This window comes from Mugil cephalus, chromosome 1, assembly GCF_022458985.1.
Source record: "Mugil cephalus isolate CIBA_MC_2020 chromosome 1, CIBA_Mcephalus_1.1, whole genome shotgun sequence".
NCBI lineage: Eukaryota > Metazoa > Chordata > Actinopteri > Mugiliformes > Mugilidae > Mugil > Mugil cephalus.
Window position 1 is genome coordinate 23,868,793 of NC_061770.1, and position 27,926 is coordinate 23,896,718.

A 27,926-nucleotide genomic window follows, 5' to 3' on the forward strand; every position below is an offset into this window, starting at 1 on the left:
TTTTAATTTTTAAATCTCAAATCAATCTGAATCAGTCTGAATACAAATGACTTTTCCTGACCTTTAAGTATTTTATCATTTTCCCCTTCCGGATTATTAATCAATTAAAATCCAGGACAGAATTTGGGCAATGGTTGCAAATAAACAGAAAATACTTTATCATCACAACAAAAGTTTTTAATTCAGAAACAACACAACACTATCAAGATAAGAACACGGGAAAATTATTATTTTGTTCATTGCACTTCTTTCTATTTTTGTTTTATTTATTTTTTTTATTAATAAATAAAGTAAACAAAATGATCACTTCAGTCGTACAAGGGAGAAACTGAAACTTAAGTATCGACATCATTACATTGGCATCGACCAATGTCGACGCCAAAGTATCGATATTTGGATCGATCCGCCCACCGCTACATATCGGTTTTGGCCCGGTTGTGTGTTTTGTTGCAAACAAAGTAGGACTCTCACCCCGCAGAGGCCAAATGGACTAACCAGCTCGTTTTGTTTTGTTTTTATTCGTAGTTCTAACATATCCGCATCGAACTACGCAGAAATGGGTCCGGGATAAAAAGCGAGAATACATATTCTTTTAGAAACACCGCGGACTACAGGGTTTGGAGTGCGGGCTGGAGGCGGCGGGCCGCGGCTGCGAAGGAGCTTAGCAGCCGGTCGAAGCGGAGACGGAGGGACTCGCCTGCTATTGTGCGCTAAGACGGAATTATCGCCATATTGAAGCCTCGTAAGTTCCCTACTTTAACGCCAACGTAAATGTGCTGTTTTAGTCGTAGGCGGACGCCGGGTATCACGACATGTCATGTTGTGTTTGCGTGTGTAAAAAACGGGTAGCCATATCAACCCGTTTCGGTTGCGCTACCCGTTAGCACTGTGGCTAATGACATTAGCCGCTCGCAGCCTATAGGAGCGCTTGATTACACGAACTGTACTTCGCGCTGCTAATAAACACAGAAGTGGTTATCGCTTATAGCTGATTATTTTTATGACAACCCCTTTGCCATAAAATAATTTAGACCGTATTCTATAATTATGTGTTCGGCAGCTTTTGATTTGCGAAACAATGCCCTCTAGTTCCTGGTGTTAATGTTTAGTCAAGCCAAATCTTAGGAGTTATCTTGATATTTACATATTATGTCATTTTGTATCATATATTTTTTGATTCTACTGTAACTCAATTAAATGGCTTTCTTATTCTCGGTGATGTGATGTGAAAATGTTACTTTGGAGCGACAATGAGGGATTGTATTTCCTCGTAACCGGCATCCACATGACGACCCCCGGACAATGCGTGCCCTAAAACAAACGAACCTCCGCGGCCGGTCGGCTAAACCTACCGGGAAGCCGCGGTGTTAAGCTCGAGTGTAGCTTAATGAACACAACCCGGGCTCTTAGAGAACATGTTGTACTCGGCGGCGAATAAAAAAAATGGCTGATTGAATTGTTGCCCTTTGTTTGTCATCCGCCTGTGCCGGGCTAGCAGATGCTGTTGCTAAGCTAAGGAAATGAGGGGAAAGAAGCTCAACGTGTGGGTTGGCTAACGTGCTGTGTGTGCGGCCACACGATTTCTTTCTTTTTTTTTTTGTAACACATAATGGCCACGTTCTCCTTCAGCACTGTTGTTATTGTTGTTAAAACCGGCTTCTGATAGACCGCCCTTTTTCTTTTTCAAGGTGGACATTTTAACTTGTCACGTGAGTGTGTTAGTGGTGTTTTAGGTGCGTAAAGTGGAGCAGGATACCCCAACATTAGGACCAGGCATCACTGATACACCTGTGTGTTTCCCTTCCTCTTACATGAAGCTATGTCTGCTCTGATAAAACTTTGTGTTATAAGCTGTCAAGTTCACTTTTCCGCTGTTACAGCTTATGAAACAACTCTTAACGTGAATTTCTCCTCTTAATTACCACCTTCTTCCTTCTGCCCCCTCAGGTCCCTACCCCTTACCACCCTTCCCGATTCTGTTCTGGGAGTATTCAGACCAGTATCATCGCCAAGATAGCCGGGCCGGGCAGGAAGAGGCACACCTCAGATCCAGACCCCAGCAGCGGCAGTGACTCCGGTGACGGGCGGCCTGTTAGTGCCAAGTGCCTGAAGATGGCCAGCAGCAGTGGCAGCGGTGTGGCCGGTAGCGAGACGTCGGGCCGCCGCGGCGGCGGGGCTCAGCAGAGAGGGGTCGGCGGCGGCGGCGGCGGCAGGGAAAACGCCTCCGACCTCTCCTCCAGCACCAGCAAGAAGAAGCAGAAGGACCGGGCCAACCAGGAGAGCAGAGAGGCCAAGAGGGCGGCAGCTGCAGCCGCCGCAGCGGCAGACGGGGTGATAGCGGAGGTCAAGAAAGGTATGAACTAAAAGATTTCCCGAGTTTTATTGCCCCTCGATTCATTACGAAATGTTAAATCTTTTGTTTATTTAACTTTGCAACACTCACACTGGATCATATATGGGAGAACTGTAGCTTTTTGTATCAGTCAGAGCTCTGTGCACGAGTTGTTTGAGTAAATACTGCATGAAATATGTGTAGGATTAAACCAACAACTTATTTTTTTTAACTGTGCGCCAGCTTTAAATACTTAAGAACACTGATTTTGACTTTTGTGGCAGAAACTTCAGAGTCTTGGGCTTTCAAAAGAGACCAAGACCATTAAAGATGTCTAAACAGGCAAAAAGACGGGAATGATAAGAGGTTAATTAACGAAATTTCCTCCCCTAGAGACTCAAAGTCTTTTCTTATCTTACTTCTCTTCTCTCTGGAGTCGACTGGATTCAGTCCATTAAATATTTACGTCTAAGTTAAAGTAGTATGGACGGAGTAGCTTTCCTCCCCTGCGGCCGTGTCCAGCTACCTGTTCGTAGTGAAATACAAGTTACCACTGGCCCATCCAAGCCTTTCTTGACCAAACTCCAAGCCCCGAGTGAGTACTTTGAACTTCAGCTTGAATCCAAGTCAAGACTGGTTAAATATGAATTCAGTTCAGTGGACTGTAGCAGTGGTGCTGGTCTTCTGAATGTCCAAATGTGGGGTCATTTTTTTGCCACTGGCTGATCTGAGTCCCCATCCGATCTTGAACAAACACTAGAGAATCATAAAGGCTTTTTATTATCTTCCTTAAATCTCCTAGATCACATATGGTCCTTACTACTGCATTGAGTCCAATAAATCTTTCTGTCAAAGTTAATGTAGTGTGGAGAATGTATCTCGTTCCTCGGCTCCAGAAAACCAGTTTTCTCTACTCCAGAAACGTCCTGGTCATGACATCCACATTGCACAATTCACAAGTTAATTTTCCCCGAATACAGTTCTTCCATTTTTGGCAGCTTTGATGTTCGCACACTTAAAACAGGAAAAAGAATGAAGACGTTTTATGGCTGACTTGAACTAAATAACTGTAAAAGATCAGGACCTGATAATTTATAAACACGCCTGCATCAGCCCGGATACTGATCTCCAGATATCGATCTGGACGCCCATAGTAAGAACAACTGCAGCCAGAGAAACTCGCCTCTCTAGATAAAGATCCCAGTAGTGGGTGTGTTAGGGTAGGAAAGTACCGACCATAATGCTCTAGTCACTCATTAACACATTTATTATATGAATTGTTGTACGTGTTGATGCAACTTTCTGCATATCTTGATCCATCAAAACATAAAACGTATATATAATACCTTTCACTTCAGTTATTTATGAGTTGTTCTCATATACATCATGCGTTTTTCATTTTCATGTGATGACAAATCTGTAAAACTCTGCACCGTTTCTATTTGCTATTTATTTTTACAATGACACACTTTTACTGTTCATGTCAGCTCGTTCTGCCCGAGTTTTCTTTGTGTGTTCATGAACACGCTGTACTTTTATGGTGCAGTTATGTGTGTGTGGCTCATTTAAAGCACTTTTTTCTGAGTTTTACAGACGCGTGAACGTGGATTGCTGCTTTCTTTAATAAGGTGCTTTTTTATTGACGCGGTCGAGGCTGACGGTGTGTTTTATTATAGAAAGAGGAGGATGACCATTCAGTGGTGGTTTATTAACTCCCCCACACAAGGATAAGACAAGAAGAACTCACAAGTGATTGTTAAAATTCAGTCTGTTACACAGCTAGAAATCACTGAAGAAATATAGTTTATGTTAATTAAAAACATTAAAGAGAAGTGGGCACCTTTGCTTTTCCTGCACATGAATCAGTGTCTCTCTGTTTTGAAACTACATATCCCTTTCCCCTCTCGCTACTTCCTGAAGGTCATATGAAAACTGACCGTACTTTCCCATCATTTCTTTGTGTGTAGTGCTCACATCATTACAGCGTTGATAATAAACGGTAATGACTAAAGATCCCTGGTGGTTGAGACGCTGACCACAGATTCTCTGGTGACCGATAACACGACCTCGCAGCTTCTTTTCTCCGGTGACGTCACACTCGAAAAGCCGCAGTGTTTTCTGGGTCATTAGTGCCGTTCTTGTGGGTAAACGAAAGGCTGAAGTGCGGTTGCGTGAAACGGTAAAAGAGTTGATCTTGGTGTTAGTTCGCGTGTGGAGGAAACTAGAGAAATAGCTCACAAACAAGCGCCCAGTTCTTGTTTGAAGACATGACAGATACACAGAAGAAAAACTTTAAATTAAATTTAAAATGTAAATTAACACGTGGAGTGAATTGTTTTGGTTTTATTTAGTGCAACATTTGAACCTGCTTCAACAATAAAGTGCGTGTATGACATTTTACACAACTCGATTAAATGAAAGTAAGATTTAGAGACTATGTAAGACAATACTGCAGACTGAGAATAATGCCATGAACATTACAATAAAACCGGTGGCTCCAAAATGACATTGCTCGATAGGAGATATGTCTCAACCGTCTTTGCTTTTGTCTTTCCAAAAATGTGGACGCGAGCAGAAAAGTTTCCTTCTCCTGGTTGTCGTTTGCCATTTCTGCCACTACTGTGCCCGTTAAGACTTGACTTTCAGACGCCCTAAATATTGATGCAAAAAAATTGTCACCGCAATCAGTTTCAGCTTCGGTAAATCACAAATAAATAATCCGTTTGCACTTTCTCTGCCCAATATTTTGCGCCTTCTGTCAGAAATGTCCCATCTGCATATTCATTAAAGCAAACACGCTAAATTGACCTGTTATTTTGCCTGGTTGACGGACGCAGCGCGTGTTTGTGCCCCGTTAGTAGATCAGCTTCGTCATCATATGTTTTTGCACGTGCAAACTTTTAGTAAATCAGGCCTGAAGTGGGAACATTGACACCATGAAGGATGGTTGGCAGGACAGGAGGAAGCTCTGTGGTTGAGGTGTAAAGGAGGTCACACAGATAGCTGCTGGTTCTCAGTCTGCTTTTGTAATAATAATAATAATAATGTAAAAATGTAATGTAAGCTATCGTTTATATAAAGAATTAACAGCTGTGTGGTGTCTGTAGAATCCGTGCACATTACACACAGTCTGCAGTTCTTCAGTTCTAGTCATGCTAATGTTGAAGCCTTTTTTTTTTTCAGGCACATTAATCTTGTGACTTTACTGAGGCACTTGTATGGGTCATGTTTATGTTGAAAAGTTCTACTGATAATGGTTGTAGATACTCTCGCTTTGTAGTAGGAAACCATCTAAACAGAACAAGAGCAGAGTGTTTATGTTGATTGTTTTCTGCATCGTTCTCATGTCTATTTCTCAGTCTGTTTGTGTTGGTTTTGTGTCGACCAAACAACAATTTTACACAAGTAAAGTTTCACTGCTTTTTATGCAGGGTTCACTGAAAAGGGCTAAAAGTCACATAGTAACATAAACTGTACAGAAAAGATATTAGTAATATATCAATGGAAGAGGCAATGGCCTATCAACCAATCAGAAAATAGTATTTCTTGTTGCCGGGTGAAATAGCAAAAAGGTAATCGCACCCTCCACAAATGTGCTGCAAATAAGGGCTTCATCATTTATTAATTTATTTATTTATTTGGTTTAAAGGACTTTGTCCTTTATTAGAGTAATAAACTGATTAATTATCTTCAAACACACTTCACCCCGAATCCAACTCTGAGCTAAGTTCAAAACTTCAGAGCCCTGTTTTGGTTTTCTGAAAGATGTTTGTGAAATTTGCACAGTAAAAGTTTTTAACTAACTTTGGATTCCTCACTTCATTAGAATCACGAGCGGCTCTTCTTTGTTAGAAGTGTGATATTATTCTACAATATTCACATTAAAATAGTTCATTAAGTCAATCTACTGCAGTAATTCTTCTCTTAATCAGTAGAAAAAGTTGTAAACGCCTGATTATGCACGAAAAAAAAAATACTGCGATACCGCCAGAATTTTGAAAATGATTTTTATTGTGATGTTTTCATATTGTTAATCCATTCTGGTTCAGTTGTAACGTTGAGAAGACACAGAAAGACTTGGAAGTGGCCAATGAGAGCAACGTATTTAGTCCGTGTTAGAGGAAGAAAAGTCCTCAGCGTAAAAGTGAACGTTTAACTCTTCCTGACAGTGCGGCAGCAGCGCAGCTCCGCTGGGAATAAAACCGTCACCAGCTGAAAGGGATTGAGTGTTGCCTGTGACCTTTCTAGAGCGATTACGTGAGACGGAGAGAGAGGTTGGGTGAAGAGGTGAGTATGGGAAAGTTGAGGCTGTCCAGTCGCCGCTGAAGACTCGGTGGATGAGCCATACATGGTTTCTCGGTCCGCAGAGATTGAACCCAGTACTTTCCGTGCTCCTTCCTGCTATGAGATTTTATTTACAGCCTCTGACACAACTTTGAGGACATTATGACAAATGGTACATGTTTCTTTTTTCTTACACCGGGATATTTTTAGCTTGAGTTTGTCCTTGTGGTTCTGCTTTAAAAAAATGTTTGTTTTTTTTTGTAGCATTTTGTCTAAATTAACGTTGATCGTTTGCTTTCATGCAATTGTTTACTTGGAGTTCGGTCTGCGTCTGGTAGATAATTTTAGATGTTCAGTCAGAGATTGCTGAGTTCACCGGGGAGTGTTCTGGACTGACCCACTTGAGCATATGATTGCAGTGGTATGGTCCGTGTGCATTTGTGAGCAGGTGCATTACAGTGTGTGCTCTTATATCCTCGGGGTGCTAGCAAACACACACACACACAGTGTCCTGTTGTTCTGCTCGGTGTGTTTTCATTTTTCTGTTTCCACAGTGATGCCGTTGCTCAGGTTCGTTACTACGGAGCATCGTGAAAAGGAGGAAGAGAATTATTTTTAAAGTTCCCTTTCTGTTTGTCATTGGTGTGACTGTGTGTTCTCAGATGTGTTTGTGGACTGGAAGCAGAACGTGAATGAAGTGACGGTCAGACTGCGCTGTGGGGAAGGTGTGCAGAGGATAGAGGACATCAACACCACCTACACAGACACGCACTGTCACGTGAGCTTCCCAGGTAAGAAAATCCCTCTTTATCTGAGCGTTTCAATATGTATATAAAAGGGGATCCTCAATATTGGCTTTTTTTTGTTGCTGATATTGTCCCAACTCTTTATGTCCGATATGTGCAGACTTTTGACACCAAAGCTATGTCCCCTGTGGGAATTAACACAATATGTGCGATGCATTAATAAATAAATGCAACATGTCTTTATAAGCGTAAACATGCTCTGTGCAAAATAAGACTTCTCCTTGATTTACGGAAAACTACCATTTTATTTATTTATTTTTTAACCCTTTAACGTTCCTCTGGGTTGGATACGGGACAGCAGCAGCTTTTTTAACTGTGTGCCAACTTTGATTACTTAAGAGCAATACCACTTAGCATGATTCTGACTTGTGTGGTAGAAACTTCAGAGTCTTGGCTTTCAGAAGAGACCGAGACCATGAACGAGCTCCAAAATGTTCATGAACAGCATTCAGTTTACTTTGGGAACTTCTTAAATAGGTTGGAATTATAAGAGGTTAAGGTGCATAATTATACTGACTCTGGCTGTAATTTGCTATATGTTGTTTACCAGATTATGACCAAACCAACGCTTTACAATCACTGCTATTTGCAAATTTACCTTCTGTAGGACACATTTAGAAATAATTCCAAACCAGAGACTTAACTTTAGTCAAGCACCGGACGAGCAAGCTTGTTAGCTGCGGCTAGTGATCTACTTGTTGTAACACGTCATCAAGCGCCGCCGGTAAATGCTGCATGTTGCGTTCATGGAGGCTCGGAAATGCTGAAGCCCACGTCGGTTGAATGATATTTCCACATATTAAAATTTTATGTTGATATCGGCCGTGCACGTTGAACCCAGTTCACTGCGGTTAAACGTAAAAAGAACCAGTGGAAACAGGTCAGTGAATTAGAAGGTGATTGTTTAATGAGAGTAGAGTTAAACAAAACAAACTCGCATGTGAGACAGTGTCTCCCCGTACAATGTTAATATTATGGAAATAGTTTTGCATGTGTCAAACTAACGTTATGCTTGTGTTGTTCCTCCTATTTCTCCCCAAAGCCGCCGCATCCTCCTTCCAGATACTAAACACTCATTTTCCACTTTTTTAAAACCGATGGTTATGCTCTTGATTTTTTAGACTAGTAATTAGAATTATTTTAAGATCGAAGTGACTCATTTACTGTATATTAGATTATTTGACTTTAGTCTATATTGTCCCCTTGAGGGAATTCTTCTTCACAAAGACCACCACAGTACACTGGACACACATAAGATACACACACTCAAAGACAGACAAAACGGTACAAAATATTTGCTTATACTTCATTTAATCTTGCAAACATTTGTCTGTAGAGTAAGAACTTCTACACGAGAATTACATGAAATTGAAATATCTGAAATGAATTGGGTTTTTAAAAATGTACACTTTAAAATCTTTATTTAAGCTGCGTTTCTTGTCTTTAGTTCAGTTTTACCATTTAAGTAGAGGGGAATGATTCCAGTCGTGCTCTAATCCTGAACGCATGTTTACATTTCAATCTTCAATCTTCATTTCAAAGATGGACGTGAGTGGAACTGCCAGTTACAGGAGGAAATTGAGGCTTCATGTAGTAAAGTGCAGTACAAGGAGAAGGGAGGTTTCCTGCATCTCATCATGCACAAAAAGATTCCCTTTCACATTTGGCCTTCTCTTAAGGTGAGTTATGTAGGAGCTTGGTGTAACTGTGTTTAGATTTATCTAGATCTGTGAAAATATTGTTGTGAGTGACACCTGATAATGGGATATTCACGCTCACATTACATGCACATTCTGTTTTGATTCAGTCCAACAAGAAAGAGAAGGAAGCCGTCCCCTCAGAGACCAAAAACGACGCCAGGCCCGTTGCCTTGGAGCCGTCGCAGAAACCCAAACTGTCATCACCGCAGCCACAACTGCAACCTCAGCCTCCCTCATCGCCTGCACACAGCGAGCCGAGGCGCAGCGCTGGAAAAGCTGAGCGGGGCATCAAGCGCTGCCTGAAAAACAAACCAGCGTGCGACAAGGCCGCCACAGACTCTGTAGGGGCAAAAGGCGAAGCTGGAGACGGCTCGGCCGCCGGCACCAAACCCGTTAACGCCATAACAGCCGAGCAGCAGCAGCAGCAGCCTCGGGAGCCCAGCGCCAAGCGCACCGTCGTACGGCTGCCCAAGGCCGGCAAGGAGGCCGCGTCGCCGGCAGACAGAGCGGCAGCCTCCGTCAAGTCCACAGCAACCACGCCCGCTGGTCGGAGCCCACAGACGCAACGCAGAGACGGAGACAACAGAGCGGACAGACCAGGCAGAGGTCAGGATCAGGGACTGACCGCAGCTTCCAGCCGAACCAACAGAACTCAGGTGAGATTAGGTCTGATGTAAAGGCTTTTAAAAAGGTCGTGAATACAAGCATCGTAGGTCTTAAATTACATTTACTCAAGTCTTAAATCTTGTGTGACCCCCTCTGGCCCCGGCCTGTTAGTGGCCTCCTCATTATTAGAGCCCAGCACAGGGATGTCCTGAGTAGATAGTTATTGTTATTTTGAAAGTAATTCCTTATTTTTCGTACTTAGGTCTTAAATTTAACCCGTAATGGTCTTAAAAAGTCTTAAATTTCACTCGTCCAAACCTGCAGAAACCCAGTTAAACTGGAACCTGCTTTAACGCGGCGTATTCAAATATATTATTTTACTTTAAAACTAGCCAAATAAAACACAAAATGAACAAAACTAGAAAATGTGATCCTGTTACTGATCGGTGCATCATCTTCCTTTCTGCCTGCGGGTGCTGCTACAGTTTTGCCAAAGATTGTTGTGGAAGAAAACCTATCACTCTGTGTAACTTTGATGATAATAATATAATAATGTTCAGTCTTGGAGAACCAGGGAATATCTGCATTTGAGGATGAAACAGAAGAATTTATGCTGAAAACCAACTTAAATTAATAATAAGTTCCAAGTTTTGTCTTAAAATATACACAAGAGCAAACTTGTTCAACACCAGGTGATAGTTACTGTTTGCTGTTACGCAAATAGTTTGCATTCTCCAACAGGATATTTTTGTAACTGCAATGTAATTAAGAACCTTGTTGACTTTCATTTCACAGACAAGATAAACCAGAATTCCCCAGGTAGACTTCTGCAGGATTACAACCGTGTGAAGTCTAATACAACACTGTTTGTCAAGATAATTACTGCAACAACAACAACCAACCGAGTCTTTTCTTATTTGACAGCATTTATTTAATGTCACAAAGAGAAAAACTCTCAGGTTTAAGTCTTGTCGATCATCGGTACAGACGAGTTTAATTCATGGGCGAATCACCAGCTCTATGACTGTAGGAGAGTAAACCCGTCTCCCTTTTCAAGTTTCCTTACAACTTGGAAGATATTCTTTACACACAGCTGACACAATAGTTTGGCGAGTAACTTCCTTTGTGCCTTTGTTGGTTACAGTCACGCAGCAGATTAACGGATGAAACTGAACCCTGGAGTATTGAGGTGGTTTCAGCATCTAGTGTCACAAAAGTCTGTGCAGCTGCTTCTTTTTTCACTAAACATAATGAACTGGAATTTCACTGTACATGGATCGTGTTGCTTTCATCCTGGAGAAATTCAAACTGCAGTAATGAGACAGAAAAAAGGGAGTTATGGTTACTTCTAAAGGTTGTGCCACAAACGATTCTTTTGATAATCCAATAGTCGCTGATTATTTTTGTGGTAAGTCGACTAATCGCATCATACGTAAATTTCAGCTTATGGCACCAGCAGCTGCTCTTATATAAGCATCATTAGCTTTTAATGATTTTTTTTTTTTTAATGAATTTTGCAGCTTGCACCAGCATTTCTGACATATTTAAATATGGCAGCGCAAATTAAAATGAAGGCACAACTCAGGCCTTTAACATTTTTAGCTGAAAATTCCTTAGTGCATTTTTTGCGTATTTGCACTGTGAATACTATGCACTAGTGTGAGTACAAAATATCACCATCTTTCACAGTTTTTTAAATGTAGAAGAGACTTTCCTGTTCAAACATGACTGCACATACACAGGGCTCTTAGGTTTTGTATTAGTATATTAATCTAATAAAGGAAAATTCCTTTAAACCAAATAAATTGTTTTATTCACGACAAAGAAATACGTGATGAAGTAATTATTACTTGATCGCGAGCTTCCACTTCCAGCTCTTCTTTGGTGGATGCGCGCATTCCCACGCGTGTGTGGAAGGCGTGATTACCGCGCTGCTATTTCACCTGGCAACGACCAATCATCCAATCAGAAGGTATCAGCAGCCAATCAGAAGATATCGGCGGCCAATCAGAAAATAGTATTTGTGGTTGCCAGGTGAAATAGGAGCGCCTTGACCACGCCTTCCACAAATGCGCCAATGCGTGCACTAGTCAAGAAAAGCCAGAGGTGGGAGTCCGCGGTCTGGTAATCACTTTATTTATTCATTTATTTATTACAATAATTGCTTAGTACAGTCTAGGAACTATGCAGGATATTTTCTTATGAATCTTGATTATTTAAAGACCTTTAAAAAGCCCACGCCCCTCCCCCCAATTAAGAAAAATCTCACTCCCAAGCTAAATTAAAAAACTTGAGAGCCTTGTATTTTACTAATTTATTTTGTCTTCTACTAATGCGTGGCGGGTTTTATCACTAATATTCATGAGAAATGTCACATGTGACGTATGAACTTACTGAAATGCGCGTGTCTCGAAATCGTCTTCGTTAGCCTTAAGCTAATGTCAACATTTACAGCTAAAAATAGGTGCTTCCTTTTCAGACGCTTGTGCATCACAGATGCAGATTTTGCATTGCGCGTTCTTCTCTTTTATATTTTTGGTGAAATGTTCCCAAACTTTGGAGCTCCGTTGTCGTTTGACCATGATACTGTTTGGCTTAATTAGCTTCTCTGGTAACAGCTGACCTTAATTACCGCTACTGCGCATGTGCGTCAAAGATAGAAAGTTTAGCAGAAGGTGCAGAGGCAGTTCAGAGAGAAAAACAAAGCTTAAAAATAAATAAATAAACAAACAATGACGTCCATTATAAGTAATCACTTTATTCTCCGTTGTCTCCAAGGCCCTTGAGATTGAACATTCTTCCCTCTTTTTTAAATGTTTCAGCTGGCAGAGAAACAGAGCCAGTCTTCAGACAGGTCTGAAGTCGGTGATACTCAGCCAGCGGCTCCCGTCAGCGCCAGCGACTGCCTCCAACCCGGCGGCTTCAACGAGAAAGCGGACTCTGCTTCTCCCCAAAGGCCGGAAGACAGAACAGAGTCTGAGCTGGACAGACCACCTGTTGAGCAGGAGTCTGCGCAGGAAACTCAGAGCCACCAGCAGCCTGGATCAAGAGCAGCGGTACCAGTACCGGTACCGGCACCAGTACCTGCACCTGTGACTGATGTGGCTGCCAAACAAAGCCAGTCCTCCGGTCTGTTTCCCAAGCAGATCAGTTGTGAGGGAGAAGAAAAGCGGGACCAGTCGAAAGAAGAGCCTCCTCTGGAGATGAAGCAGCAAGAAGGTTAGTTACGGGACGAGTACCTCCTAAAATATGACCTAATATCTTATGATCACTGTTTGTTGATACCTGTCTTAACTTCCTGCAGTTCCAGAGCCGATGGTCAACCTGCAGTTAGTGAAGAACGACTCGTACGAGAAAGGCACGGACCTGATGGTGGTCAATGTTTACATGAAGGGGATCTGCAGGGACACGGCCAAGGTCATCTTCAGGGAGCAAGACTTCACCCTCATCTTCCAGACGAGGTAATGAACATTCATTTGGTTTAAGCTTGTTTTAATTTCCTCAAAACAACAACAACAATCGGTGAATGACTCCTGCTGTCATCCTTCTACAGTGATGCTAACTTTCTGCGGCTTCATTCAGACTGTGGACCAAACACAGTCTTCAAGTGGCAAGTCAAACTCAGGTAACTGGAGTTATACTTTTAATTCGTTTTCCTCTATATTTAGACCAAAGTAATGTGGAAGGCATTTAGACGCATTTAATGTTTTAAATGTCATTAAATCATTTGCTTAATAATTAGGAGAGATATTTGTCGGGTCACATGTTGGTTCTGAGCCAGTTGCTTCTTCTCTTTCTCCCATTAAATCTGACCTGTGAGCATTTCTCCCTCCTCTTGTGCTTCAGGAACCTGATCCAGCCTGAGCAGTGCAGCTACTCGTTCACCCCGTCCCGCCTGGACATCACACTGAAGAAGAGGCACAGCCAACGCTGGGGGGGTCTGGAGGCCCCGGCCACACAAGGTCTGCTGCCAGGCTTCTACTTCTTAACGCCGTGGAAATTAGCTTTTGGATTGTCTGCACCGTGCACTATTGTGAACATAAGCTTAGCTCAGCTTCCCCCCCTCCATTGCAAACAAGCTCTGACATAGAGAGAAGGGGAAGATGGAGGGAAAAAATGGGTATAAATGGGGTTTGAGTGCTGTTCCAACGCCAAAACCCTCAAAATATCAGAGATAATTATCAAATTAAGCTCAATAACAGTAATTACAAGCCACCAGTGTTCAGTGCAACACTTGTATTTAATGTGTAGGGCTTTTAGGGCCATGCCAGCCAGAGGAATTTGAACCATGTAACTTAGACAGTAAACAGATACGGGTGCCAAGCTGTATGTAGCGGAGACATTAATCCCCTGAAGAGCCCATGAAGAGGTTGAAAATGACAGAAGAGACAATTTCCTTGTTTGTTTTGTTTTTTTCAGGTCGCTAATTTTACTTTTTGGGACGTTTCCTGGAAAAAGAAATACAGAAATACTACAGATGTCCGGTCTACAGTCATCATTTAATATTTGCTTCATGCTATTTTAGTTGCTTTAACGGGAAGCTGCTCTTTCAGGGTATATCCAAAAATAAATAAATACATCAGCTGGACTTGTTGAGTTGAGAGAAGATGTTTCATCCGAGCAGCTTCTCCAGTTCTAAGGAACCAATGGGAAGTTTGAGATTTAATTTGGGAACTTTATGGGTAAAAACCCATCAGAAACTCACCAGTGCAATTCCTTTCCTTTAACGGCTGGAGACTTCCCTGTCGTTGATGGTGAGGGACAGTTTAACAAGCTCTTTCAGTGAAATTGCTGTTTTTCTTTAAATTATTCCCAAATGATGTTGGTGCTTTCCAGGGGAGTTCTGTGGAAGAACTTACATTTCCGTTTTTGACACGAGGCGGGTTTATCGTTGTTCATGCCCAGCGTTGTCGTGCCTCTTGTTGTTGACCACAAGCTCCATTCTCCTCTGTTTAAGGTGCAGTGGGTGGCGCCAAGGTCGCTGTGCCCTCCGGTCCTGCCTGCATGGAGAAGAGCCAGCCAGGCAGCAGCCAGCACAGCCTCCCGGCTAAGGAGGAACCTCCCAGGGTTGGGGAGGAAAAACCCAAGGCCCCTAAGGCCTCGTCCAGGGTCGAGGATGGCGGTCTGGAAACTGTGGCCTCTCGTACCGTCTCCGAGCACGTTGCCATCACCAAGCAAGAGCCCACTGTTGCAGCGGTGAGCTGGAAAAAATCTAAAAGAAACTTGAAAACATAGATTTATGGACTGCACAGACTTGATAGTCAATAGTTGTAGACGACAGATGGATGAAAAAGAACGTTCTGTGTCTATGTTTCCTGTCTCAGCCTAAGCCCACCTGCATGGTGCAGCCCATGACCCATGCACCTCCTGCCAGCAACGAACGCCTTGAGGAGGAGGAGGAGAAGAAGGTGTGCCTGCCTGGTTTTACAGGATTGGTCAACCTTGGCAACACCTGCTTCATGAACAGCGTCATCCAGTCCCTGTCCAACACCAGAGAACTCAGGGATTACTTTCACGGTAAATAAAGGATTTGAGAGTTTAGCCATTTAAACAGACCTCCTTACTCCTTCCATCAGAGTTTTGTGTTATTTTAGTTTGCGTACGTTGTTCCATCTGTTTCTAAGCTTCTCGGTTGATGTTTGCTTCCATTGCCTCATGCCTTTATTTTCTGTTTCCCTGCAGACCGAGCATTTGAAGCAGAAATCAACTGCAATAATCCGCTGGGGACGGGAGGCAGACTCGCCATCGGCTTCGCTGTGCTGCTCAGGGCGCTTTGGAAAGGAACACACCACGCCTTCCAACCCTCAAAACTCAAGGTATGCCAGCAGCAGCAGCAGCACCCTGAGGGTTTTCTGTATATGAAACATGTCGTCTTCTGTAGCTGTAGCTCTTTTTCTTCCAAAATCTGATCTGGCTTTGACTCTCCATGAATTAATTTTCACCAATTTTCTCCTTCTGTAACCGTGCAGGCGATTGTGGCCAGCAAAGCCAGTCAGTTTACTGGTTACGCCCAACACGATGCCCAGGAGTTCATGGCGTTCTTGCTGGACGGACTCCACGAGGACTTGAACCGCATCCAGAATAAACCGTACACTGAGACGGTCGACTCGGATGGACGACTAGATGAAGTATGTGGGTTTTTTTAAGTAAAATTAGCTACTTTTGAGAAAGTTTTCTTTGGACGAACTGCCTCCCGTGACTCATTTCCTGCTTGAAGCCACCCAAACCTCGGCCTTATGATACTTTGTGTGTTGGTGCAGGTGGTGGCAGAAGAGGCATGGCAGAGGCACAAGATGAGGAATGACTCCTTTATAGTGGATCTCTTCCAGGGACAGTTTAAATCCAAGCTTGTGTGCCCCACATGCTCTAAGGTAAAAGACTTTACACTTTCCACAAAAAGTTTTCCTTGACCTGAGAAAATGCTTCTTGGATTTCTTGCCATTTAACAGATAATAACTAGCTTTCTTTCTTGTTTTCCAGGTGTCCATCACCTTTGACCCTTTCCTCTACTTGCCTGTCCCGTTGCCCCAGAAACAAAAGGTGCTCTCAGTTTTCTACTTTGCTAAGGAACCTCATAAAAAACCCATCAAGGTAAGAGAATAGAAGTACTTTGAATTCTCACAAGATGACGCAGAAATGTTCTGTGTTCAGTGTTTAACCTTCTTCTTCTCTGTGTGTGTGTGTCTCAGTTTTTGGTCAGCGTGAGCAAGGAGAACTCCAGCACTGCTGAAGTCCTCGAGTCCATTTCCAGGAGCGTGAGGGTCAAACCTGAGAACCTCAGACTGGCAGAGGTTAGACGTTTAAAATATGCTTTGTTGGCCTTAGGGCTTCTGCCACAAGTCTTAACGTTACCTGTGTTACTTTTGCAAGATTGACCAATATAACAGTAGCCATAGAAAAATGTTAAAGCCTATACTATTACTAGAGCAGGGGTGTCAGACTCATTTTAGTTCTACACCCCCAATTTGGAAAAAAGAACCAGAATGAAGATGATAATAACCCATAAGTAAGTACAATTCCAGAATGTTTCCATTTGTTTCAGCACAAAGAAGAACAAGTGAATTAAGACAATGATTACGTTTAATAAACTATCCTATGACCTCCTGAGACCCGATCTGCTATATGCAACACATTTTTAATTTCTCCAAGGTATTTGGGATCAGATGTATAAAAACATCATCTTTGAACAGGAAGTAGTAGTTTTTGAAGAAGACTATGTTCTAATAGTTTATTTCATTATTATTATAAGGTATAAAACTTTATTTTAATACCTGAACACGGCTGTGCCATAACAGAATTGCAAGCAGTGAAGTTGCAACGTCCTCAACGAGTACTTGCTAATTAGCAAAAATTGCTCATTTATATAAGCATATAATGTTTATATGCTTAAGCGTAAATAAATAAGTTCTAACCTTTTTACCACTAGATGGCAGACTAAAGCATCCACTAATGAGGACAATGGGTTTAAATGAAGCAGAATAAGCTGCAGTAAAACCTAAAACTTAATGTCCCCATATGAGGACGCAGGGTCTCAGTAGGTTAAAACAATAAAATTTGTTCAGGAATATTGCTGCCTGGTGTTTAGTCCTGGATTTCAGTTTTCCTTTCTGTCCACTACTCTTACTAAAACAGCAGATAAATTAGGGATAGTCAGTTATATTCATTAAAAAATTGCAGTCCTCAATGTAATTTACACAAATTCATACTTCATGTTGAAGAATCACAGCTAGTTTTAACGATATCTAAGTGAGTATTGGTAGGCACTGGTCTTTCGTATCACAGAAATTGAACAATTGCTCAAAGGCAGGACCAGACTTTTTAAAAACATGTATTTTTTTCTTCTTCTCAGGTTGGGAAGAACCGCTTCCAGCGTATGTTCCTTCCATCCCATTCCCTGGACACAGTTTCCCCCTCTGACATGTTGTTCTGCTTCGAGGTGCTCTCCAAAGAAATGGCCAAAGAGAGGGTGGTAGTGCTCAGAGTGCAGCAGGTAACAAAACAAAACAAACAAGAAGCATATCCTTATTTTTACATTTCTACAACATGTATGATGCCGGTTTTCACATACATTAAAACTACGTCTTTGCCCTTCAGAAACTCCAAGTCCCAAATATCCCCATCTCAAAGTGCGCTGCCTGCCTGAAGCCTCCAGTGTCTGAGGAAGACAAGCTGAAGCGCTGCACTCGCTGCTATCGTGTGGGCTATTGCAATCAGTAAGTTGTCTCATCCTTTCAGATAGTGGCAAGAGCGTAAGAAACAGACTATTTAATGGATAAATGTTAATTATTTGCCTATTTCATGACCATGTCTTCTCTCCTCTCTCCAGAGTATGTCAGAGGACCCACTGGCCCAATCACAAAGGTTTGTGTCGACCCAACACAGAGAACGTGGGCCTGCCTTTCCTGGTCAGCGTCCCAGAGTCACGACTCTCCTATGGCCGCCTCACCCAGCTACTAGAGGGTTACTCCAGGTACGCGCTCAATTTATCACTTCAGTAATGCTGCTCGGGCTTACAGCTGTTGGGACAGTCAGTAAAAAATATTTATTGCCTTAATCTGACTTTAACTGGACAAGTTACGTGCAACTAAAATCAGAGTTCTCCTTATCCAATTAAGACACACAGATAATGTGATTGGAAAACGTGTATACACATAGACAACGCGTTGTGCTGGCATATGACCCTGAAACTAAAACATCCAAGAAAGACAGTCACAGAAGAAGAAGGTAAACAGAGCCAGTAGAAGAACCACCTGAGGGATAGCGCCATCTTAGTAGTACACACATTATGTACAGGATTAAAAAGCTGAACTATTATCCATCTTGTTGTTGTTTGCTGCTGCGTTAGACTCCGGTCGTCTGTTATATGACGTAATAGGTCGACTGCAAAGGGGTATTAACCTGCTAACAAGACGCATATCGCCACCTAGTGTGGAGGAGGAGGACATGTTTCCCCAGTTATTCAGTTTTCTCCGTTGCATGTAAGAGTGTTGAATGCTGGTGTCATGCACATATGCCACATGTTGTATTATTTCTCTTTCCATAACTATTCTGCACAAACACATGCTGGAGTCATTCTCATTTTTGTTTATTTTGTTTATTTTAAAAGAATCTCACTTTTACACCACATTTAATCCCCATAATGCCTCTGTCTAGGTTTTCCGTCAACGTGTTCCAGCCGCCTTTCCAGTCGGGCAGAACGTCCCCTGAAGCCTCCCAGTCCCGTGTAGATCTTCCCTCGGTGCCGGCGGGTTCTCCTGAGGGTCCTGAGTCTGGGGACGAGGCCGTGGGTGGCAGCGGTTCTGTAGGAGCCGACGGCCTGGAGCCGGAGGGCCCCTCTCCTCAGCCTGAATCCCAGGCAGAGTGCGCTCAGGCCTCGGCCGTCCACTCGGGGGAGTCGGACTCCCTCTCCTCCGGCACACGGACCGCGGACTCAGGATTCTCCGAGCCCATCTCCTCCTCGTCCTGCTGCTCCATGGACCCTCACGCTGAAAAAGAGACGTCCTGCGAGAAGACGGTGCGACCGGAAGGTAAAGACGTAACACATGGACGCTTCTTAATCTCTGTGATTATTATCTTTGGCACATCCGTTGTCTTATTTCTGCCTCTTGATTCTTCCTACAGCTGCAGTAACAGGGTATCAGCACCCAAGCGAATCAGCGTCGGGTCACGCCAGTCAGTTCTACATAGATCTGCTGGACTCTAACAACAAGGAGCTAAGGCTGGATGAGAAAGGTACGCACAGAAATTTTGTTTTATTGGTGCTGTTTCCATTTTAAGTGGAGGAAAAATTGTTGAAACATTGATGTAAATTTATAGTGATATTTGTGCCATGTTATTTCCCTTGGACTTCAGATATAAGCATCTTTCTTGTATTTGTGTCCCGTTCAAAAAAAAAAAAAAGCTTCCTTTCTTACTGTTAGTTTTCACCCGTTAACTTTGACTGCTATAAAAATATATCAAATACAATTATTAATAATTATTTTCAACTTTTTTTTGCTTAAATCTGTTAATCAGCCTCAGTACTGATCAAAACCTAAATAATAATAATAATAATGATAATAAAAAGTTTTTCTTAAATGCCAAAAACGTCGCCAATTTGTGGAAAAATAAACACAAAATGACTTATTTTCAATATAAAAAATGATCGGAAACAGGAGATTTTTTTTTACCCGTTATCACAGTCTTTGACATGTCAAAGATTAGTGACATCATTGACTTTCATGCATATTTAGTTTTTGTGCAGCATGAGATTTTCACTAAAACTCTCTCTCACACTGTTAGTGGCTGTTTTTGCCCCATTGACTCCCACTATAATTACATGAATGCACAGACATACCACTAAAAAAACAATACATTTTACAATCCTGATGATATTCTCTGTTCAGAAGAGCTCAAATCTGGCAAATTTACTGTTGATTACCAAATTGTTCTATGTGTGTTGGAAGTATTTTTACAGCAGTCAAAATTCATGGCTAAAAACAGCCACTAACAGTGTATTATTGGAAATTTTAAAATCCTATTTTATAAGAAACATATATGTAATATTAGGGTTCCTCACCTAAAATCATTCAATGTGCTGTAATGGTTAAATCTTCCCTCTGTAGACGACGCTCTGTCAGACGTCCCTGAAGACGCGACCCTGGAGATGGTGTGGAAGAACAACGAGCGCCTGAAGGAGTACGTGCTGGTGAGCTCCAAGGAGCTGGAGTATGAGGAGGACCCCGGTTCTCTGAGTGAGACGGCCAGAGCCGGACACTTCACCCTGGAGCAGTGCCTCAATCTCTTCACCAAACCCGAGGTGCTGGCGCCCGAGGAGGCCTGGTAGGAGTCTTTAGTTTAATGTAATGCTAATGTTTCCACCTCCTCAAGACCAGAAACCATGAACTCCATCTAATATGACTCCAGGAAATAAGCCCCAAGTAGAGACTGTGTTGACACCTGATAACTGGCAGGTTATATGAAAAAGTGTTGAGTGAGGGGTCCAGGTTGCCATCATTTATTTAAAAAATGAATGAACAAAATGATTTTTCTTGACAAATTTGCATTTCAATGTGCTAAATTAAGCACGACGCGCAAAACTGAACATATAGGGAACAAAAGGAAGCAACATATTCTGGCACAGAGACATTAACAGAGACTGAACTGTCCAATTTACCTGCTTTACTTAATTCATATAAAAAAAAAAACAATAATTTAATATATATAATATAAATAAATTAACCCTCTGGAGTCGAGACCATAATTGGCCGTTTTTGACTAGTTTTAGTTTTACTTTTATATTTCATCTTAAACTCTTCACCTTGTTTGTTGTTTGGTTTTATTCTCTTCAGCACGACCTCACACGTGTCATTTTACAATTATTCTCGTCATTTTTGACAAACTATAAACACACTGAACCTAAAACCATAAAATTTGAGTAGGAAAAAGTTAAATTTTTTTACTGTGAAAACCACAAACGTGTTAAATGTACCATTTTTTTTATAACTTAGAAAGCAAATCTAAAGAGTGAATTACAAACGCCTTTGAACAGATTTATTAAACAACACAACTATTTGTAACTATTTCCATTAAAATGTAGGAAATGCAACTATTTACAACCAATTACAAAACTATCAGGTGTAACAATAAGTAATAATATGTAAAAGTCAACACTGTAATAGAGTCGCACACGTCCTTAGCAACCGTTGACACATCATTTCCTGATTGGTTGATGAGATGCATTTATCCACCAATAGGAAACAAGGTGTCATGTTTGTTTTTGCACCAGCCTCACAAGTGTGGCATTAATTATTTATAATAATTCTAGTTTTACTTGTCCTGTCAACACAATTTAAAATCTGGTCGATAAGTTGAAGTTAAAACTTTCTAAAAAAGTTGAAACAGAGATTTCAGTGAAGCTACGTCATCTTAAGTTACTGTCGATCAACCCCAGAGGGTTAATATCTCTGGCTCATGTTATTTTATTATTTATTATTCAGCGTTCACTGTGAACAATATTGTGTAAATGTTCTCTGCAGATGATAAACAAACTTACTGGTTTTGAAGTTTCTGGACTGGACCTTTATCATTATTCTCTATCTTTTATTGTACTGCAGAGATCAGTGTGTGGTAAATGAAGATGGTTCAGGCCCTAAAAGTCCTGGGAACAGATCCTGCACAAGCATTTAAACTGAGAACTGTATTCGGTGTCGTTGTGTGTTGTTCTCTGTGGAGCAGAGTGATGATCTCTGTGCTCTGTGTGTTTTTGAAGGTACTGTCCAAAGTGCCAGCAGCACCGCGAAGCCTCCAAACAGCTGCTGCTGTGGCGTCTCCCCAACGTCCTGATCATCCAGCTCAAACGCTTTTCCTTCAGGAGCTTCATCTGGAGGGACAAGATCAACGACATGGTGGACTTCCCCGTCAGGTACAGAGACACAACGGTTCAGAAGCTACATGACAAACATTATGTCTCTTTTGGAGCATGTGGAGCAGCTCATTTGTCCTCGGGGGACGTATGTAAGTGACTAAATATCACTAAAGAAATCTTTTCTGAAGCCAAGACTTTTTTTTTTCCCACACTCTCTGCCAAGAAAATAATTTCCTCTGCACTTAACTTGTCAGATGTTTGTCAGAGAGAGAGATGTGAATGTTGTTACAGTGTGGACACGTCTTTCCAGAAGAATCCAACTTGGACTTTAATGAAGGAAATTACTTTGTCACAGTAGCTTTGTTGCACATAAAAGTAAACACAAGATAAAATAAAATAAGATTAAGATTTCTTCTACATTCTCTCCAGGAACCGAGTTGTGTTCGAGTTAAGTTTCATTTCTGTTCAGAGTTTCAGGTCAAGAGAGAAGTAGGAGAGCGTTTTAGTCTGTTGTGTCTTTTACTCAATGAACTGAAACGTCCTGTGGTGGTTAAAGTCTATAGATGTGTTTAAACCGTTTAAACCGATGTGGTCGTCTTCTAGGAATCTAGACCTGAGTAAGTTCTGCATCGGCCAGAAGGACGAGATGCAACAACCTCCCATCTACGACCTGTACGCGGTCATCAACCACTATGGAGGGATGATCGGAGGACACTACACGGCCTACGCTCGCCTCCCGAGTGACAAGAACAGCCAGCGCAGTGACGTCGGTGAGTGGCCTGTTAATCAGATGCATTTTAGTTCAGTATAACCTCAGCCAGGTCAACAACCTCTCCTCCTCCTCCCACAGGCTGGCGTCTGTTTGACGACAGCACGGTGACCATGGTGGAGGAGAGTCAGGTGGTGACGCGCTACGCCTACGTCCTCTTCTACCGCCGGCGGAACTCCCCCGTGGAGCGGCCGCCGCGCTTCCTCCGGCCCGTGGGAGCCGAGTCGCCCGCCGCCGCCGGAGCCACCGCCAGCCAGGTGAGACATGGACACGTAGGCCTGAGGGTTTCACGCAGCACAGACGACACGATGTGACCGGGGGTTACGGTGCGTTTCTTTTGTACTCAGACGTCAGCATTTCCCAGTTCCTAGTTGGAATATTCAACTTGAACGTCGCCCGAAGTCGTAGAAACTTTACGAACCTCGAGCTGAGTTTCCAAGATGGCCGCCCCACATGTAAACAGTGATTAGACACTCCAATAAGATTTAGTTTATTTGCTTTTCTGATTAGTTTTTGTTGCATTAAATCAGTATTTTTACCACATACATACTTTGAAATGCTGTTACAGTGTAATTTAAGTTTTTCATGTGTTATATGGGAACTACAAGCTCATGTCACGCTAACAACGACTGCAAACAGCCTGGTAAAACTGAAACAGTCGTGGCAAACTGTGATTAATAGTGTATTTAAATACACTAAGTAAATACTCATGAGTCAGTTCAAGTTATCTGTTCATTTACAATTTGTGTAACTTAAATAGCCTAAATTTAGTTTAACATTATAGTAATAATATGAGTTAATATCAAGAATTTAAAAAAAAAAAAAAATTCATGGAGGCGACCATCTGGTTTTCTTCTGTAACTGAGACGCTCTGAGGTAAATGGAACGTACCATCAATGAGGAGTGTGGGGGGGGGGGGTGTCTGAACAGCAGGATGATGAGCTGAAGGAGTCGTCCTGTTACAATGAAGCGTTGAATGATCCAGAATCAGTGAGAATCGACAACTGATTCATACTTTGAAGTGTTTAAATCCACCTTTCATGGACGATAATGAGGAATCAGCAGCTTTGTCCCGGTTTTTAAAGAGAAGCCTGAGCGTTGAACGTCTTTTTTTAGTTTCTCATCAAAGCCTTGAAGAAACCTCTTACTCTGAGACGCTTAATTACAGCTCAGTGTGTCCATAAAGGACTTTGTTAATCTGAACGAAGCGCAGCTCAGCAGCATCACCATCTTCTGACCTTAAATGCAAAACGTCTCATTATTCAAAGCTCTCTGGTGCTTCTGGTTTGTAGATGAGTAGAAAACAAATGTTCAATCGTGGTCCAGACATTTGAGGAGCTTGATTTACTCATTTATTTACGTCCTTGGTGTCTTGCTCTCAGATTGTAACTGAGATCACATGTGAGGGATCTGATCTCAGACCAGGTCTGGATGTGGTTTGGATGTGGACGCGTCCTGAGTCACATTAACAGCGTTTGCTCCTGCATCAGTTTTGCCTCATTCACTCAGAAAAACACGTGAACGATCACCCGAGTCTTTTAAGTGTCTGACTGTATTCGTAGCTTTTGTTAGACCACGACTGTTCCCAGAAGCTGACACCGGTTTCCGCCAATCGCAGGCCTCTCTAATATGGCGGGAACTGGAGGAGGACGAGGAGGGGCTCGGCCGGGGGCCCCGCGGACTCTTCCGCTCGGCGCTGAGGAGGCGGCTCACGCGCAGGAGCAGGGATGAGGAAGACGAAGACAAAGCGGAAGGGTCCGTGCGACGGCACCGCAGGCAGAGGATGTCGGACTATCCCGACGACGACTGCGTGCGATACTTTGTTCTGGGCACGCTCACTGCAGTGCTCGCTCTGTTTGTCAACCTGGTCTATCCTCTGTTCTACAAAGCCAACTGGACCTGAGCTATATGGTCCACAGATAATAATTATAATAAAAGTTTTTAATTATAACACACTTTAAGAATAAGAGCTAAGTGAGATGTTTTAAACACGTAGAGTTAAACGGGGACAGAAACCGTCCCCGTGACTTAAGTCACTACAGCGCATCGTACTTTTCCATACCTGCAGTTTTTAGTGTCACAGTTTTGATATTTCTACTCAGATGAATCCTCTGTGACATGTGACGGCCTTAATCACCTGCTCTGTATATCTGGATCTGTACATGTGTCATCCTACACCTAGAAACAGTAGTTTGCACAAAAAAAAAACCTCAACTGAAGGACCAGGGAGACTGTGATGAGGAGGTTGGAAGCTCAAACTTTAGTTCTGCTGCACAAACACAACAAGTTTCTATCTAGAAGTAAAAAACCTTCTAGTTTTTTGCTTGTGACCAACAGCTGTTGCCTTTTCCACTTCCTCAGATAGAACTTAAATAGATTGTTGGGCTTTAAAATGTCTGTTTCTGTCCAGCTGCCATCTTGTTTTTTTTTTTTTTTCGTTATGTAAAATGTACATTTTTACCAGCGTGTCCTGTAGTAAGATTGGTTTTATTTTCTTTAATGTTTCTTCCTTTCAAAACGTTTTATTTAACTCCTTCAAGCCATATTCTAACTGAATGATTTTAGCTTCTCAGGATGAATTGTGTTGCGTTGCCAGGTGACTAGGAATTAACCGTCCACTCTGAATGTAATGTTGCTTCTGATCGTGGACAGTTTGGAAACGTTAACGTTAAACCTACGAAGTCATCGACACTTAACACGTTGGTGTCTCTTAGGCTCCAAACTGACCCCAGATCGTTTATTTTAGTGTGTGTTTGGTTCTCAGGGAAATCTGTGCAAACCTTCGTTTGCCTTAAAGGCTTCACACACACACGAGAGCATCATCAGACCGTCTGTGGAGCGGTTTATGCTGCTGTTAGTGGACGTCGTAACCTGCTTCAGCGTCAGACATGAAATGCTACATTAAACAAAATGCTAATGCTTCTTGAAACTGGTAACGGCTCCACCCAGACACTAGTCAGCGCTGTGTCTTTTATCTGTTTTTCTTTCTACTTCCTGCTTCACTTTCAACATCAGCGACTTAAACTTTCCCTGGAATTAGAAACACGAGTCGTACAAACATCAGCGTGTTCCATCTTTATTCATCAAAAAATAACCGATTTGAAAAGCAGGAAAACGCTAAAGAGGAAACACGCTAACGCTGAGCGGACCAATCACAGCTCTTTGCTCGGTTTGGTTTCACGTCTGTGGAGCTGGTTCACACCAGGCTACGACGTCGGCGTCTGACGCAGAAGCATAAACCGCCTGTAATACTTGAGTAACACATATGCAACGTTGAATGAAGTCTGTCAACTTTTTGAAGAAGAAAAAAAAAAGAATCACTATCTCGTGCACTAACGCGGTTTAGATGAACTTGAAAAATGTGAAATGTCCCTGAACGTGAATATTGTCTTTGTTTCTTGTAAATGCTCATTGGTTTTAGTCGGGTTAACTGCATTTAAATGGATCTGACTGAAGGAGAGAGAGGTGTGTGAGTGTGTGTGTGTAGTATTATTTAATTGCAGAGAATAATCACGACTTGTATTTTGTGAGAACTCTGTGTAATATATATTTTGAGTTGTTGCAAGTACTGTATTTAAAAAGCTCCTGTTTTAATTCAGCTGCAATAATGTGTCTGGATACCTCCATCTAAATGCCAATATATGAAGCTGTGTCCTCCTTCAGGAAATAAAATCTCCATCAGTTCATCTTAACCGCCTCTTCTTCAAGTCAAATTCTTCTTGTTTTTCCCCTCCAGACACATTAAACCTCCACCAGAGCAGCACAATTCATTGTCACCGCTGGTTTTTTTTATTTTCCAGGCCTCTAGCCAGTCACTGTTCGGGACAGACCTGGACCCTGAGGGGCCGCCCACGCTGACCCCCGAGGTGCCCTCCGACCTGTTCGCCCACTCCGGGGAGTGCGCGGCGCCGTCCTACAGCAACATGGAGGAGGTGGACTAGCGGCCGAGGACGGAGGGATGAAACGCCAGGAGAGGAGAGGAAGCTGATCGTCACTTCCACCGGCATCAGACGTCTCAAAAAAAGAAAATTTAAAATTTAAAAAAGGAAAAGGTGCAATGCTCGAAGACCTGGAGGTGGTCTGAGGAGTGGACTCACGTCAGTGAAAGACCTTCAGACGCACACACGCCATTAAATATACTCGCATTTACAAAGACTTTAAAAAAAACAAAACAAAAAAAAAACAGCTGCATATGTAGTTGAGTGTGTGAATATAGAGACACGCCGACGCTAACACACGTCTGTAACAGCTCTGCTGTTTAAAGGAGCTCCGCGGACGCACCGATGCACCTTCTGGTCTGGTTTCAAAGTAAAATTTAAAAAGAAAATATTAAAGGAATAATAAAAATAAAAAATAAAAAAAAAAACCTCCTGCTAACCTTGATCCGATCTGTTAATCTGCAGCTGAAGCTACGTCCGACTATTAGGGTAAATTTGAGACCGTTTGAGTTACAGTTGTTGTAATGTGTGTTAATGTTTTTTTTTATATATATATATATATATATAATTATTATTATTTTTTTTTGTTTGTTTTTTAAGGCTGGTTTGATTTGTTCGTGGCAGTGAATTGAAAATGTAGCAGCTGATGTATAAAAAGGAAGAAAACGTGAGACGGGTGCTGACCAGCTTTTCTTTTTGTTAAATGGAGTCGTCGCTTTCTAAATTTCATTCTGCTTTTTTTTTTTTTTTTTTGTACTTTTTTCTGTTTAGGTATTCGATCCTGTGGATGCTCTCGTAAAAAGGCTTCAGTGTAAACTGAACTGTGCATGACTGCATGTTCATACAGGCTGTAACTCTGTTAAATGACCCCTCACCTGCCCTCAAACTTCGCCACATTTCATTATTTCTGTTGTTTTGTTTTTGTTTTTTGTTTTTTTGTTTTTTTTGCGTGGGTTGTCCAGTCTCACCCCCCTCTCCTTGTTTGAAATAAACTGCGTATATATAAAGTGGGGATCATTAAGAATGCTGCTGTGGATACATATAAATGGTTAATATAAATAAAAACAATTTTCAGAATTGCTAAAAGTTGTGAGTGCCGGTTTATCTCCATCTACACACAAAAATGTCCCCAACTCAGATATTTT

General features: G+C 42.1%; 1 protein-coding gene across 5 annotated transcripts; it reads left to right on the forward strand.

The window, feature by feature from the left end:
* Positions 1–417: 417 nt before the first annotated feature.
* Positions 418–27,867, forward strand: usp19 (ubiquitin specific peptidase 19). 5 transcript variants are annotated; one of them, XM_047603423.1, is made up of 26 exons: positions 418–742; positions 1,948–2,353; positions 7,279–7,407; positions 8,965–9,101; positions 9,230–9,778; positions 12,551–12,947; positions 13,033–13,189; positions 13,282–13,353; positions 13,575–13,690; positions 14,692–14,924; positions 15,053–15,245; positions 15,411–15,544; positions 15,698–15,856; positions 15,989–16,099; positions 16,209–16,319; positions 16,418–16,519; positions 17,578–17,718; positions 17,823–17,941; positions 18,055–18,198; positions 18,882–19,255; positions 19,350–19,460; positions 20,333–20,549; positions 21,979–22,131; positions 22,678–22,844; positions 22,925–23,100; positions 26,644–27,867. In XM_047603423.1, exons 2-26 carry the CDS (start codon positions 2,113–2,115, stop codon positions 26,782–26,784), a joined length of 4,584 nt encoding a protein of 1,527 aa, XP_047459379.1. In that variant the 5' UTR covers positions 418–742; positions 1,948–2,112; the 3' UTR covers positions 26,785–27,867. The 5 variants fall into 5 exon arrangements, with proteins under 5 accessions (XP_047459379.1, XP_047459358.1, XP_047459365.1 ...); XM_047603402.1 differs by lacking the exon at positions 26,644–27,867 and adding an exon at positions 24,462–26,535 and having other exon boundaries at positions 14,686–14,924; XM_047603409.1 differs by lacking the exon at positions 26,644–27,867 and adding an exon at positions 24,462–26,535.
* The last annotated feature ends 59 nt before the right edge of the window (positions 27,868–27,926 follow it).

Bases quoted from the DNA above. Each gene is read 5' to 3' on its own strand.
- usp19 (XM_047603402.1), top strand. From the start codon at position 2,113: ATGGCCAGCAGCAGTGGCAGCGGTGTGGCCGGTAGCGAGACGTCGGGC. The intron at 12,948-13,032 runs GTTAGTTACGGG...AACTTCCTGCAG, and splicing joins GGAGATGAAGCAGCAAGAAG to TTCCAGAGCCGATGGTCAAC. The intron at 17,719-17,822 runs GTAACAAAACAA...TTTGCCCTTCAG, and splicing joins TAGTGCTCAGAGTGCAGCAG to AAACTCCAAGTCCCAAATAT.